The sequence below is a fragment of the Mytilus edulis genome, chromosome 2, assembly GCF_963676685.1.
Source record: "Mytilus edulis chromosome 2, xbMytEdul2.2, whole genome shotgun sequence".
Taxonomy (NCBI): Eukaryota; Metazoa; Mollusca; class Bivalvia; order Mytilida; family Mytilidae; genus Mytilus; species Mytilus edulis.
In genome coordinates, this window is record NC_092345.1 from 107,159,771 (window position 1) to 107,176,196 (window position 16,426).

General features: G+C 31.5%; 1 protein-coding gene across 1 annotated transcript; it reads left to right on the plus strand.

The window, feature by feature from the left end:
* The first annotated feature begins 842 nt into the window (after positions 1-842).
* Positions 843-14,665, plus strand: LOC139511160 (neuronal acetylcholine receptor subunit alpha-10-like). Its single transcript, XM_071297733.1, has 8 exons — positions 843-906; positions 1,151-1,296; positions 2,778-2,822; positions 4,179-4,288; positions 4,924-5,462; positions 6,325-6,515; positions 9,867-9,935; positions 14,133-14,665. The coding sequence occupies exons 1-8, from the start codon at positions 843-845 to the stop codon at positions 14,505-14,507; spliced, it is 1,539 nt and encodes a 512-aa protein (XP_071153834.1). The 3' UTR covers positions 14,508-14,665.
* Positions 14,666-16,426: the final 1,761 nt, after the last annotated feature.

Sequence of the window (16,426 nt, forward strand, 5' to 3'; positions counted from 1 at the left end):
ATTGAAATTTACAATTGCTGGGTGCAAACATATCCTGATCCCCGTTGAAATAAATTTTCATACTACAAAAGAGCAACTGAATATTGTTTGTGACTTTATTAAAAGTATCCCATTGAACGTGAAATTCAGGATACAGTTTGTTTGTCTTTTTCATTTTTAGCCATAGTTTGACTGTCCCGGTGATATCTTTCGTCCCTCTTTTAGCATTCAATAATTTGATTTTCATCTATGAAATTGACAATGATGGTCAGTTGAGAACCAAACTTTACGGCTGAAAAGAGAATTTCATCTGTCAAATTAGGAACCTTTCATTTCTTTGAAGTATTGCAGCTTACTTACTTACATACACACAGTTCGTAATTTTGTGTACTGTCCTACATTAATTTTTAGTTATTCGTTGTTATTCTGTGGTTAACATGTCGACATATACTATTATATTATTTATTTATGTATTTTTCTGTTTCTGTCGTCATGTAATGTTGTCATTTAGCGGTATATTTAACATTGCCATAAAGTGTGGAGGTTTGGGTAGCCACAAAATCAGATTCATCTCACCATTTTTTCATAAAATGTCCTGTTCCAAGTCAGTAATATGGCTGTTGTAACCTACTACTTCGTTTCTATGTATGTTTCATTATTGTTTGTTTTTTGTTACACTTCCGTGTTTTGTTGTTTCGTTGTATTATTTTCCTCTTATAGTTGATATGTTTCCCTCGGTTTTGGTTTGTGACCCGGATTTGTTTTTCTCTCAATCGAAATTATGATTTTGAACAGCGGTATCTCACTGTTGCCTTTATTTATGGGTTTCTTTTAACGACCGCGACTGGCTATAAAGTACACGCATGGTCGGTAGCATTACAGCAGCACCAGCCTATAAATGTTTATATTTACCAGTTGATACAATATGTCAGTGCTTGCATATCATTTATAAGGTGCGCTATGGACATGCAAAAACTCCTCCGTGACTGAAATCGACGCAATACAAATTTTGTGGTCCCATCATGAATTTATTGTCTTCCTTTCTTAAAAATGTTACCGTTCATAGCAAAATATAGTTCACATATAGATCTGTATTGATTTGAATGATTGATAAAAGGTAACTTTTTTTTGTATTTTTTTTTTAAATAATCGCTTACCCTGTATTTTGTAGTTTTACTGACAGCAGCAGACGAAAATGAACATCGTCTCGTGCGAGATTTGATGAGAACCTATGATAAAAGACTCCGTCCATCTAAGAATGCATCCCAATCGTTAAATGTAACATTTGGTTTAGCTTTGTCACAGATAATAGATGTGGTAATGCAATGTAATGTGTGATAATTGTTATAAGAATTAGATGTATTGAAATAGTGTATTATATTACACACGAAAACCCACGTGAGCATTCTCCAAATATATTCAGCATATGAATGGTCTTTTTGTAGATGTAAATGTCCTTTGACTTATGTTAGGCATTCGTATATAAAAACCTAGAAAAATCTGTTAAATATATGTCTTTCATTTTTCCTTTGTTACTGTTGATATACTTAAATATTATTTACTTCAAATATTCTGCAATTTTAAGTAATCATCGTATTAAAACCAAACAGTCCTGGAAATTCAAACAGTGTTTTTATCCTATTCAATGACAAAAACAAAATACAGACCAATAGACAAATAACAGTGAACAACAAAGTATTACAACATAACTTAACTCCATTACAAAGTCAATAAAGACAAACAACAGTGAACAACAAAGTATTACAACATAACTTAACTCCATTACAAAGTCAATAAAGACAAACAACAGTGAACAACAAAGTATTACAACATAACTTAACTCCATTGCAAAGTCAATAAAGACAAACAACAGTGAACAACAAAGTATTACAACATAACTTAACTCCATTGCAAAGTCAATAAAGACAAACAACAGTGAACAACAAAGTATTACAACATAACTTAACTCCATTGCAAAGTCAATAAAGACAAACAACAGTGAACAACAAAGTATTACAACATAACTTAACTCCATTGCAAAGTCAATAAAGACAAACAACAGTGAACAACAAAGTATTACAACATAACTTAACTCCATTGCAAAGTCAATAAAGACAAACAACAGTGAACAACAAAGTATTACAACATAACTTAACTCCATTGCAAAGTCAATAAAGACAAACAACAGTGAACAACAAAGTATTACAACATAACTTAACTCCATTGCAAAGTCAATAAAGACAAACAACAGTGAACAACAAAGTATTACAACATAACTTAACTCCATTGCAAAGTCAATAAAGACAAACAACAGTGAACAACAAAGTATTACAACATAACTTAACTCCATTGCAAAGTCAATAAAGACAAACAACAGTGAACAACAAAGTATTACAACATAACTTAACTCCATTGCAAAGTCAATAAAGACAAACAACAGTGAACAACAAAGTATTACAACATAACTTAACTCCATTGCAAAGTCAATAAAGACAAACAACAAAACCAGAAGCGTTCTGTTAGTTTTAAATGAATGTTTTCGAACACATTTGTGAAAGTCAATTTTTCTATAGTACAGAGAATTGTATATGGTACTTCTTGATCGTTACGTTTTTTCTAGGCCGAATCACACATAAATAATCAAATCAGCCTGAAAAAATAATATGTTTTAACCTTAAAGAACAGTCTTTTTTTCAAGTTACATGTTCATTTATATCTATATCAATCAGACTTATACCTGCCACATGAATTACCCTTTTACACTTATTAAAACAATATTTATATATAATTTATATTAGGATGAAAAGAACCAGATATTAACAACAAATTGCTGGCTCAATCAAGTAAGTGGAACTACGCTTTAAAAACCTTTTCTAAGCTGATTATAAATTTCCAATATTGTATATTTTTGTTGGCTGTTATTAATCTTTGTTCGTATATCAGTTTTACCTATTTTCAAACATGTCTTACGAGATAAAGGCAATAGTAGTATAAAAATCTAATAAGCGGGGAAAAATCCGAGTCACAAACCAAAATCGCGGGAAAGATATCAGCTTTAAGAGGGAAACAATGAAACAACTGAAACACTGAATTGCATACTACAAAAAATAAATACATAGAAATGATTTCTTTGATAACAGCCGTCATATTACTTATTACATATTACGGACAGGAAAGCTTGTATTTTCTAACTATGTCCATTAATTTTTTTTTAACCAAAACATTATTCCAAATACAGATTAGCTATTCAAATAAAAGTTCATAAAATGTGGATATGTGTTAAATGGAATTTCAGATCCTTCATCTACTGTAATTTCATAATTTATGTGCAAAGAACTTTTACAATATACCGAATTCCAAGTTATTTCTAAATATAGGAAGTTCATAAAGATAACAAGACCAAACGAATGACTATACCAACCAACAAAAGGAATTAAAAACAACTGTATTCCTAAATTGTTGGAACAGTCAATTTTCGAGGAAAATTGTGGTTTACACCTGGTTTTATTGCTAGCTAAACATCAGACTTGTATGGCAGTTGTTTCTTATTAAGTTATATTGAAAGGTTGAAAATAAATAAGAAATAAAGTTTCCGTTCTGTCCAGAATTAACCTATATGAACAATTTATATCATTGGCAGAGGTTATATACTTAAAAGTAAAATAACAAAAATATAACAAACTCCAAGGGAAATTCAAAACGGAAAGAAAGTCTCTTAGAAAACATCGCAAAATGAAAGCTCACGAAAAGAAAATAACCATGATATTACTGACATTTCCGTTTACACTAGATGCTACTGTAGTTTACATTTATTTTTGCTTACATTATGACTATTGCGGAATAATACTTTTGTCTTTATTAACCGAAGATAAATCGCACTTATACAATTAGACAACATAACTAAAGGATAAAAAGAAGTTAAGGTGTGATTGCTATTAGATTGAAAGTAGTACAAGTAACGGTCGTCTCGTATCTGTCTTTAAACAATAAATACATTAAAGGATATGTAAATTAAAATGTTAATCAGAATGTAATCAAATGAATGTTTAAAAAAATAAAACAGTTCACGTACTGAATCATTCGACATCGAGAATCTACTTAGTATTTTAGAACTGGTAATTTCAAACTTAAAAACAAGCCACTTCATGGTTTTCCTTTCTTTTTCAATGGTAAATAAAGATAAAATTTTACCTTTACAGATGTGGAAGGACAATGGATTGTCATGGGATCCAAAGAAATATGGAGGTATAGAAGTTATACGCCTGCCACATGATCTCGTCTGGAAACCAGATATTTTCTTATATAATAAGTGAGTTTTTAGAATTAAAAAAGGAAGATTAAAAGCGATTATCAAACTCATATGAAGAAAAAGTCGGACTAAATAAAGGCAACAGTAGTATACCGCTGTTCAAACTCATAAATCCATGGACAAAAAACAAAATCGGGGTAACAAACTAAAACTGACGTAAAAACAACGAAAATACAAATAAAAGTCCACAAAACGCCAAAAACAATAAGGGTTATCTCAGATGATCAATTATTTCTTTATGAAATATCAAATAAGAAATAAATTCAAATATGTAACAATACAGAGCAACCTACATCTATTATTTATTATCTATAAACAAAAGTATTTTAAAAACAAATTGTTACATTAAAGTTTGTAATAAAAGTATATTATAATACACAACACGTGTTACCAACGGTCTAATCTCTATAAAAAAAAACGAGAAAACTACGATTATAAAACCTAATAAAATTGAGAAAGGAAATAGGGAATGTGTCAAAGCGGCAACAGCCGAAGGCCACCAATGGGTCTTCAATGTAGCGAGAAACTCCCGCACCCGTAGGCGTCCTTCGGCTGGCCCCTTAAAAATATGCATACTAGTACAGCTAACTATGATTATAAAACCTAACTATGATTGATGACTTATTGCTTTTCAGTGCAGACATTTCTACGTACTATTCCTCTCTCAGCTCAAATATGATCGTTGCCTCCGATGGAAATGTTACATGGCTTTCTATGGTTATTTTCAAAAGCACTTGTTCAATAAATGTGCGATATTTCCCATTCGATGAACAAAACTGTTCAATGACCTTTGCTTCATGGACTTATGACGGTTTCCAGGTGAACTTATCACTGACAACAACGGAGGGGGATATCTCAAATTATATCAAAAATAGTGAATGGAGCCTTCAGAAGTTGTACGTAGAAAGAAATGTTATGTATTATTCCTGCTGTGCTGAACCTTATCCTGATATCACCTTTTATATTTACATTCGACGTCGACCATTGTTTTATATCTTTAACATGATAATGCCATGTATTCTGATAACATTGGTGGCATTGCTCGGTTTTTATATTCCGTCCGATTCGGGAGAAAAGGTGACAATGGGAATAACAACATTACTTTCTATGACAGTTTTTATGATGCTTGTAGCTGAAAATATGCCACCAACATCTAACGTATTACCCCTAATAGGTAAGTTCTTGTTATCTGAATTATCATTTAAGATGTCATATGTTGTCTTGCACATTGCACTTTTAAGTTTATAATGGGTAGCACACCCTTGTAAATGATAGGCGAAAGATACCAATACGGGAACTCAAACCAATGAAGTTGAAAATTAACTGATTACGCCATGAGTATAAATAAAAAGGCGAAAGATACCACAGGAACAGTCAAACTCATCAATCGAAAAAAAACTGACAACGCAATCGCCAACAAAAAACACCAACCCGACAATCAATAGTACACAAAATACAACATAACCATAGTCATCATTTATACAAACATTCCATAACGGTCAGTCAGCATGCATCATTATGAAGGCGTCTGGAATGTCTTGATACATTTCAATTACGTCTATAATACATTCAAATGTAATTGAAATGAATAAAGGCAACAGTAGTATGCCGCTGCTCAAAAGCCATAAATCGATTGAGAGAAAAACAAACTAAATCGACACATCAACTATAAGAGAAAAACAGCGAAACAACAGAAACACTGAAGTGCCACAAAAACCAAACGACAATACAACATACATATTCCTGACTTCGTACAGGACATGTTAAGAAAAATTGGTGGATTGACCCTGGTTTAATGGCTAGCCAAGCCTCGTGCTTTATGGCAATGTTAAATATGACAGCATTTCATGACAAGAAACCAGAACAACTAAATGCAAGAACACTCAGAACAAAGACGTACATACTAGTAAAAATATAATATAATATGTTAACCACAGAATAACAACGAATACATAGGAATTTATGACAGTACCTTTAATTGTTTGATAAGCATCTATATCTAGTGAATGCTGGTCACTATATTCGTTTATTTACAGGTATATACTATGGTATAACAATAAGTATTGTTTCGACGGCAACCGGAATGACTGTGTTTACTTTGAATATTCACCATAAGGGTCATAAAGGCAGACAGGTTCCTCAACTCATTAAGAGACTTTGTCACAATTTCTTCGCCAAAATTTTATGTATTCGGCTAGAACATGCAGACTATAGTCCTTCTCGAGTGGTAAGTTGTCAGGATATAGATTTAGTGACCTGTCTTTTCATGTGACTATTCATTGCTTGATAAATTCTTGCGAAAAAGTGCATATACCACCTAGATTACCAAACGTAAAATAACCATCTTACCATCGTTTTCAATATAATTGAATTTGATGCGACTGTCATACAAGTGAGAGGTTTATCTAGCTTTAAGACCAGGTGTATTCCATCATTTTCTACTTAGGAAAATGCCTGTACCAAGTCAGAAATATGCCAGTTGTTATCATTCGTTTGATGTGTTTGAGCTTTTGGATTTGCCATTTGATTATGGACAGTATTTTTGTGATATTACTTTTCACTTCGTTCTCCATGTATTTTGGTAGTGAAACTTAATTTTGCTTTTGTTACATTTACAAAATATAGTTTATCAAAGATACCGGGCGTATAATTTTGTACACAAGATGCATTTAGTATACATAAGACTCAGCAGCGACAATCGAACAAAACAATTTGACGACCAAATCAAATACCAAGTTGAAAAGATCACGTAAAACTGAATATTCTAAAACAAAGTGTGCCAAATAATTATCAGAAAATTTATGAGAAGTATTGGATAAGAAAATTTCACTACCAAGTCAAGAATATGGGAGTTGTTATCCATTTGTTTGATGTGTTTCAGCTTTTGATTTTACCATTTAATAAGAGACATTCCGTTAAGAATTTTCCTCGGAGTTCGGAATTTTTGGGATTTTACTTTTTTCGTATACAATTATGTACCGATGTTAAATTGTCCACATCTTCCCGTGCACTCTCTAGCGTAACCTTATCTGGTAAAAAAGGAACGTCTATTTTACGATTACATTTTTAATTATAGCTGTTAGACATTTTGTATAACCAAGTTTAAAAAGGGGCACTAGCTACGATATATATATAAAAATAAAGTATGATTTTTTTTAGATCAATCATTAATCAAATTGGAATAATGAAATAATAATTTGCTTTTAGCAATCAATTTCCTTTAATTTTGTTGAAATAAGCGATTAAACATAATTTTTGACTGATTCACTTGCAAGTGAAAACGTCATCATCATTCTAACCGGTATTCATGTGAACTTCAAGTTAACCCCTAGCTAGAGATTGACAACGCATGCATTGTACGTGTACAGGTTATTTAAAGAAAAAGAATGTCAACAATGAAAGTGAAACTACGGTAAACCATTTGATTACTAATTCGATGCACATAAAATCATTCTTATATGGTTAAAAAGAATGAGAAACATCTATTTTTAATCTATAAAATAAAATCAAACAGACCTATAAAAATACAATTGCACGTGTTGGTTTAATCTATTCGTATCTTTTTTTTTGTTTACATCGCTTATATGGTCATCTGAGGTCAAATCGATAGTTAATTAGATGGCGTCTGGACTAAAATACACACGAAACGAACCTATATATAATCTACCCCATGCTCTGTAAACTGTTTATTTTAGACTTTTGATAGTTTGGATAAATGTTTTACATTGTTATAAACCAAATATGAGAATTTGAGTCAAATCGGTTACAATGAATTTGATAGCTAGTGCCCCTTTAAGAAAATAGCTAATATTCAATTACAATTATTTTTTTCAACGTGAATAATAAATTTGCTTTAGTTTTTCATGTTTTTTATATGTAATTTTTCATTGTTTATTGAATTGTTTGATAATGTCGATCGTAAAATTGATGGTACAATGAGTTATAATCCTGTAAAATTGATGGTACAATGAGTTATAATTCATGACAAACTTGAATTGTTTGATAACAAAAATAACTATATATTTCATTTTCATATAAAGGGGGTCTTTTTTTTTACTTTTTACCGTCATAGGAGTAGTTCAATAAGTAAAATGTTTGACGTAGGTTTCGGTATATTAAACTTTATTTGATTTAGTTTGTTTAATGTTGACGTGATGTTTATTCGGACCACTTATGATCAAACAAAGAAAAAAGTTTTATATCATATAGTATAAACCTAAAACATGAATAAACATTTGCTACGATGGAAATAAAATCGAAAGTCCTTATTCTTAAAATGTGACAAGTGTCATTGCTTTTCAGATATTAAAAAAATGAAGAAAAAACACGTTATAAATTTAATGCGTCCGAAGCACTTTTCTTGATTTCCCATTAACAGGAACGCTAAAAGCCGAATGTTTAAGAACCGAATCAGTTGAAGAGATATATTACCAGCTAAGATTTTATAACTATGGTGTGATATATGAAATCGTAAAACGGTTTGGTTCAACACATCACAAAACCGCGTTCAAACCTGAATAAAAACTTCTTTTGTTTTTTATTCTACTTAATTTTACAGTTTTGTCGTTCAATGTTTTGTATTGCTTTATAATAACTATATCGCTCTATTTTCTTTTTTAATTGTCTTATATTGATTCAGTGTTTTTATTTCGAAACTTCAACTGTTGAAGGTTACATATTCCGTGGATATCAAAATTACCAATAATAAAGCAATATTTAAAAAGAGTGGTAGGCACGGAACGATCACTGTTGTCTAATCCTCGCATAGTTTTTGTGAGATAAAAGATCACAAGTTTAAAGTAAAAGATATAATCTAAGTTAATTTCAGTTGACAATATATTCTACAAAATTGATTTAATGTCAGAACAGTACACCGCCGTCAAGTCCACACAAAAGTGAATGCTGGGATGATGGTACCCTCGGGGTCGAAACCATCATGATCAGTGGCATCAACCCAATGGTTGTAAAAATCATCATTGATACCAGGCTAATAATTTTGTTCACGCGTTTTGTCTACATCTTAGACTTATCAGTGAGGTTCGAATAACAGGTCAAATCAAATACAAAGTTGAAGAGCATGTACAACCGAAAATCAAAAGAGACAAATGTGTTGAAGTTTTTAATAGATAATTTATTATACGCAATGATTTAGGAATGCAGAACTTATTTTAAGATAAATAACACATTCTTAAGGCATAGTGAGTATGAATTTGCAATCATTGCAACAAATGGGTTATTGTATTGACAATTACTCTAATGAAGTAAACCTTTAGCCTGTTGAACTGCGACACATAGTAATAAAGTTAAGATTAAAAACATATGGCACAAATATTAAAAGTAATAAAAATGACAGGAAATTTATGTATTGAATTTATTAGGTAACTGTCGGACCTTTAACAAAGGACAAAGACGTATACATGGTTTTAACAAATTTCAAATATATTTAAGAAAAATTCCTTTCCTCTACAAAAAAGTTCCAAACATGTAACTTGCAAAACCAAAAGAAATAATAACGATAAGGCTGACTGACACAAAGTTCATTTAATTTACTTTATTAAAAGATTTACTCCTATTTCAGTACATACCATCAGAAGATACAAAGAAAGGATATTTGCCTTTTACAATGGTCAGCGATAAAGACCAAATGGTAAGATAGTTGTTGACAGTTAAACCATCGGTCTTTACACGTCACATTTTCTTTCATCTGAACATACAAGGCTGACAGTAGACAAAAGAAACTACTACAAGTATAATAATCATTCATTCATTTCATTTCACGTTCGACCTTTATATTGAAATACTACAAAAAAATGATGTATTGTTAATGACATCTACTCCATCTAACTTAAAGGAACGCCATCTTACGACATTGGCGTTCGGTAGAAAACTAAACTTTACAACAACAACCACTACTTCGGTTTTCTCATTATAAAAACAGGTTTATATACCAACATTCCATATGCACATTCATACACCATATTATATACCAGGCGTAGCATATTTTTGGGCCAGACTCGGGTTTTCTCTTAAAAAGACGCACGTGTGACGCTCGATTAAAAACAATCTAACTCGGCAAAATAAGGGTGGAAGTTGAGGTGCATGAATATAAGTTAACATTATTGACTGGGTATAAGATCATGTGTTCTCATAATTGTCAAGATTTTACTGTTGTGTTAAATTGTCTTCAACAAGTTTTAACAGATCAATTAGTTTAAATGCATTGTATCTTAATGTACGGTCTTTATAAATTCATAAAAAAAAAATTGTTGCTGCATGTTGAACATGTTTTTTCTCTTTTTTTTGTGTGTCATTGGATAAAAAGCAAAATCACAAAAATACTGAACTCAGAGGAAAATCAATTTGGAAATTCCCTAATCATGGTAAAGTCAAATGACAAAACACATCAAAAACGAATGAACAAGAACTGTCAGAAAATTGTATACGTCACATATTTTTGTTTTCAATGTTTATACAAACAATATTTAAATTTCACATGGGCAATGTTAGGATACAGGGTTAAAAAATCAAAACTATGTAAGAATTAATTTAAAAATAGATCGAGATTTAAAATAGTCCAAAAGTTCTATAGAATTTATAAGAATCCACAAATAGTTCATTCCACTACGCGATTGAATTGAATTGTCTCTTTAACATATAAGCAAACAAAAAATCATAGACATACAAATTTTATTATCATGGATATTACAATTGATTTATACCAGCAATTCATATTTTATGATATATCATGTATTTTACAGACTAAAAATTGACAGAACTCATTCAGTGTTTCATGTTTTCAACATCAATATAAAAATAAAAAGATCAGTCAGTTTAACAAACCAAAAAGAATGGTTATGAATGACGTCTATGAAAGAAAATGACCATTATACAATCAATAATAACAATTAATTATATGCTTTATACGTTCGGTCAGTTTCCGTATAGATATAAATCGTTACTTCGTCCTGTAAAGTCGTGTTTGAAGGTCATTTATTGAAGCTAAACCATTGATTTTATAAAACGTAAAACAATGTGTTTTATCTTTGAATATAAACACTATTACGTTATTGCGCAGTTTGGCAAAATTATGGCAGTTCGATTACCATTTTTATTTAACAAAATATATTTTCATAATTCCCATATAGTCCCTATTATTTAAATTCAATTAGATGCAAAATGTTGAAGTATTGGCGAAGTTCTAGTACATTTAAGATTTAGAGAGTCAAATCTTAGAATAATTGATAAATTCCCAAACGAATGTTACTTAAAAGTAATGGGATCCGTTTTATTATCATATCGTTCTTAAAAAAAACGTCGTAGCTGCATGTGGTCAATTTTGGTTTTTATTCATCTAATGAAACCGCGAGATGTTGGTCAAAAGCGCAGATCATATATTTCATTATAATATTTTATGATTTATTGTTTACTTTGTTCCCTAAATGTATACGCTGTTGTCTGCTCTATAGTCGGGTTGTTGTCTCTTTGACACATTCCCCATTTCCATTCTCAATTTTAAGTATTTGCCATTGAATTTATACTTACAAAATAAAGGTGATGTAAAAATAAAAAATGTATGATTAAGAAATATCTACCTCTCCTAAATTGTAAAAAAGAGTATCCATTGGATGTTAGAGTGATTGATAATTAAGACATAAATGCATGATTTTTTTATCAGTTACAAGTGTCTATGAACTAGCTGTCAGTAATTACAAGTACTCTCAGATCATATTTAGTATTTTACATTTGTGTTTCGGGGCCTTTTGTAGCTTACTATGCAGTATGGGCTTATGTTTGAATATTTTTTTATATTTATTGACAAAAATGACGTAGTAGATTAGAGCGATGTTTTATATTGGAGACGACTGTTTGCAACATTCACGAAGGTCATGAACTAAAATTGAGAATGGAAATGGGGAATGTGTTAAAGAGACAACAACCCGACCATAGAGAAGATAACAGCAGAAGGTCACTAACAGGTCTTCAATGCAGCGAGAAATTCCCACACCCGGAGGCGTCCTTCAGCTAGCCCCTAAACAAATATATATACTAGTTCAGTGATACTAAACTCCAAATTGTACACATGAAACTAAAATTAAAAATAATACAAGACTAACAAAGGCCGGAGGCTCCTGACTTGGGACAGGCGCAAAAATGCGGCTGGGTTAAACATGTGTATGAGATTACTCATTGTCTTAACTAAAAGTTCATTGTAATGCATTCCTTATCCCATATACTTATTTTAACATATTATAAGAATCAAACTTTTATTTAAGAGACACATTAAAAAAAGGCTTTTTTATTTGCTTTCCTTCTTCCATGCAAATGAGCTTTTGAAGTTATGCGGCAATTATTGATACAAATTTGTCAACGCTCTATACACCACTAATTCAATACTCGATATAGACGGTTTAATGTTGCCATCTATTTGTACCGCTACCATAATAACATTCATATCGTATTATATTTGGCACCATGCTGTTATTCTAGTTTCTTAATTAATCTCAAATGTAAAATAACATTTGGTTTAAGTAGTATTATACTTCAATTTCTAACCAAAATAAATGGATTCAATACACATTGTTTTTCATGAATGACATAGCTTTACATAATGACCTCTTACTTGCTTGATAATATATGTACAATATTGTTTGTCATTTACTGTTATGACTTCAGCACTAGATCAGAAAAAATATATAATTTATGTTGTAAACTTTTGGTAAATGTTGGAAACATTTGGCCATTCTTTCGTACCTAGGGAGATTAACTCTACATTTTGTCAAATATTCCGTAATGTTATTGATTTTTTATATATTTTACTAAAGAACATTGTTATTCGCAGTTTAGCGTCTGCAAGCAGTAAGTAATATATTTCAGTATTTATATTAAAATAAATCTGAATCAGAACTATAAGGATCTGTGAATACTCCAAATGAACAGCTGTTCTGATTGAACAAAATTGTTACTCGACAAAAACAGAGTATGTATCAGATGCATCTCAAATTGATTTTTTTTTAAATGTTCATGCACCTCATCTCTAACTAAAAGAAACTGCCTGTATTTCAATATTAACTTACTCCTTCTAAACTTCAACTGTTTCTGAAATAATAATAGGTAATTTTGCATAAATTTAATCATAAGCAACTAGGGTTATTCCCATATAAATAAGACATTTTCTATTTGATTTTTTGTGCTGCTTCCTCCTTTCTGTAGGGTAATCTTACAATATGTATCGACCTCGCTGCATCAGACAAAAGTAAAAAAATGTCAGTTCTATATATTTCAATATAACAATATTCAACCAAATAACGATTATTAAATATCATCAACATACATATACCATATGCTTCTTTAACCTAACTTGCAATGCAGCACTTCTTGGTGCTCCTCGCAGTGAAGATTCATACCAACCGATTTGCCAATTCATTCAAAGCATGTTTGTATCCTCTTCAACTTTGTATTCTATTTGGCCTTTTAAACATTTTTTGATTTGAGCGTCACTGATGAGTCTTTTTTTAGACGAAACGAGCGTCTGGTGTAAATATAAGATTTTGATCCTGGTATCTATGATGAGTTTATTTGGTATGTCTGAGACGGTGGTAATATACGGTTATATACATACATCTGAAGTGTATGCATGTTCATACTTTTTCTCTTTTCTTTGCAGTTTGTTTTTGTTGTTGTCTAAAATGATACGTTTTGACTTCTACGTGTTGCAAAAAGTGACATTAATCCCAAATCTCAAGTGCACACTTTGGTAACTATTATTTGCACTCGATCAATGTAATTTTGTCGTTCATTAATGTTCAAGAAAATATGTAATCTTTTAATTTGTGTTTACTTCCAGGACAATCGTAATACTGACGACATCCACCCTTCGTCTAAATATTGTGTGAACCAAGATAGAGGCAATGGTAAAATTCCTTGTAATTTACAGAACAATTTTCAGCATATTCCAGCTTTTCCCGATATGAACAAATTTGAGAATCAGCTGCGTCATGTTTTACAAAAAGTATGCTGTACTATAGAAAATAACGAAAAACGTCAAGAGGAACAAGATCGCCGTGATGTCATCAAAATGGAGTGGCAACAAATCGCGCAGATTGTAGATCGTGTTTTACTCTCCATATTTGTTGTAGTGACACTTACTGTAACTATTGTCGTTATGGTACAAGGACCAGCAATGTATGGGTCACAAATAAATAACGATATACATGATTGAAACACCACAGATACTTGCGGTTCGGTAAACAATTATGCTGGAATCGGTGACAGGAAAATCTCCAGCGAGAGTCACAAGCAAACAGTTCAACAATATGTCAAATGTTTCACTGTAGCTATGTATTTACTGTTATTGTTAAAAAAAGTTTAAAACCTTTATTTGCTAGTAAGTATTTTCGGTAGACAAACTCCAGTGGGTGTTCGCAGTGAGTATCCGACCAATGAATAATTTCATGTTTTGTTCTTTAACGAATAACTTTAAGGGCACATATGTCATAATCTTACACTTTAATTAAAACGCTCATTCAACTCTTATAAATAAAGGCAAGCATAGGATACCGCTGTTCAATAGAAAATGCACATATTAAAATATTTATAACCGGAAGTGTTGAACGAACAAACATGATAAAGGTACTAAAAGTAGATGATTTGTAAACAAAATAATTCGCAAACGAATAATAAGTCAGACAAACATGTTTTCTACCCAAACGCTTCGCATGGTTTATATAAGTTTCGTACTACTAAAATCTAAACATATACATATTTTTAGCATTAGAATTAAGAACTTTAACCTTATTTTGGTCAAATCTAGTAGTTCAGTATTTTGTGATTTAGCTTCTTTCTAGTTTTGTTTCTATTTTTTCTATGATTATAATTAATGCCATCTGTTTGCAATTTTCTCCATCAATCTAATGTAAAAGTTTATTCAGACAAGTTAGATGGCTAAGTACTAATCAATGATGTTAAAATGTCGTAGATTCATTAAAAAAGTACAAATTATGCTGAAAAACAAAACCCTTGGGAACCACAAGGTGTTGATTCAGATATCGGGTGATAGTTGCATAGACGAACTTAGTTGTATTTGTGTGAAATGGAAGAGAGGCTGAAATATAAACGTGTCATCAAGTCTCATACTGAAATATAAACGTGTCATCAAGTCTCATACTGAAATATAAACGTGTCATCAAGTCTCATATTGAAATATAAACGTGTCATCAAGTCTCATACTGAAATATAAACGTGTCATCAAGTCTCATACTGAAATATAAACGTGTCATCAAGTCTCATACTGAAATATAAACGTATCAACAAGTCTCATACTGAAATATAAACGTGTCATCAAGTCTCATACTGAAATATAAACATAAACGTGTCATCAAGTCTCATATTGAAATATAAACGTGTCATCAAGTCTCATACTGAAATATAAACGTGTCATCAAGTCTCATACTGAAATATAAACGTGTCATCAAGTCTCATATTGAAATAAAAACGTGTCATCAAGTCTCATACTGAAATATAAACGTGTCATCAAGTCTCATATTGAAATATAAACGTGTCATTAAGTCTCATATTGAAATATAAACGTGTCATCAAGTCTCATACTGAAATATAAACAGACAATGACATGACAAAAAAAATAATTCGACGAAAAGAAAAAAGAAAAGTCCACAAAATACCTTAAAGAAAGCAATAAACCGGAGGTGATCTCAGATGCTTCATACAGACGGCTATAAACCGGAGTTGATCTCAGATGCTTCATACAGACGGCTATGAAGATCATAGCCTGTCAACCAGGTTCTACCCTCTCACTGGAAGTCATCTCAGATGCTTCATACAGACGGCTATGACGATCATAGCCTGCCAACCAGGTTCTACCCTCTAGTTTTTTCCTAAAATATCTTGTGCCAAGTCAGGAAAATGGCTGTTGTTATTTTATAGTTTTGTTTCTACGTATGTTACATTCTCGCTTGCTTTTGTTGCACTTCAGTGTTTCTGTTGTTTCGTTGTATTCCAAGTGAAGTGGGGAATGTGTCAAAGCGACAACAACCCGACCATAGAGCAGACAACAGCCGAAGGCCACCAATGGGTCTCATTGTAGCGAGAAACTCCCGCACCATCTGGAGGTGTTAAAGGCCA

What these genes read in the sequence shown, in the direction of transcription:
- LOC139511160 (XM_071297733.1), top strand. Translation starts at nt 843, where the DNA reads ATGGTCGGTAGCATTACAGCAGCACCAGCCTATAAATGTTTATATTTA. An exon ending in GATATTTTCTTATATAATAA is followed by an intron (nt 4,289 to 4,923) that starts GTGAGTTTTTAG and finishes ATTGCTTTTCAG; the next exon opens with TGCAGACATTTCTACGTACT. An exon ending in TAACGTATTACCCCTAATAG is followed by an intron (nt 5,463 to 6,324) that starts GTAAGTTCTTGT and finishes GTTTATTTACAG; the next exon opens with GTATATACTATGGTATAACA.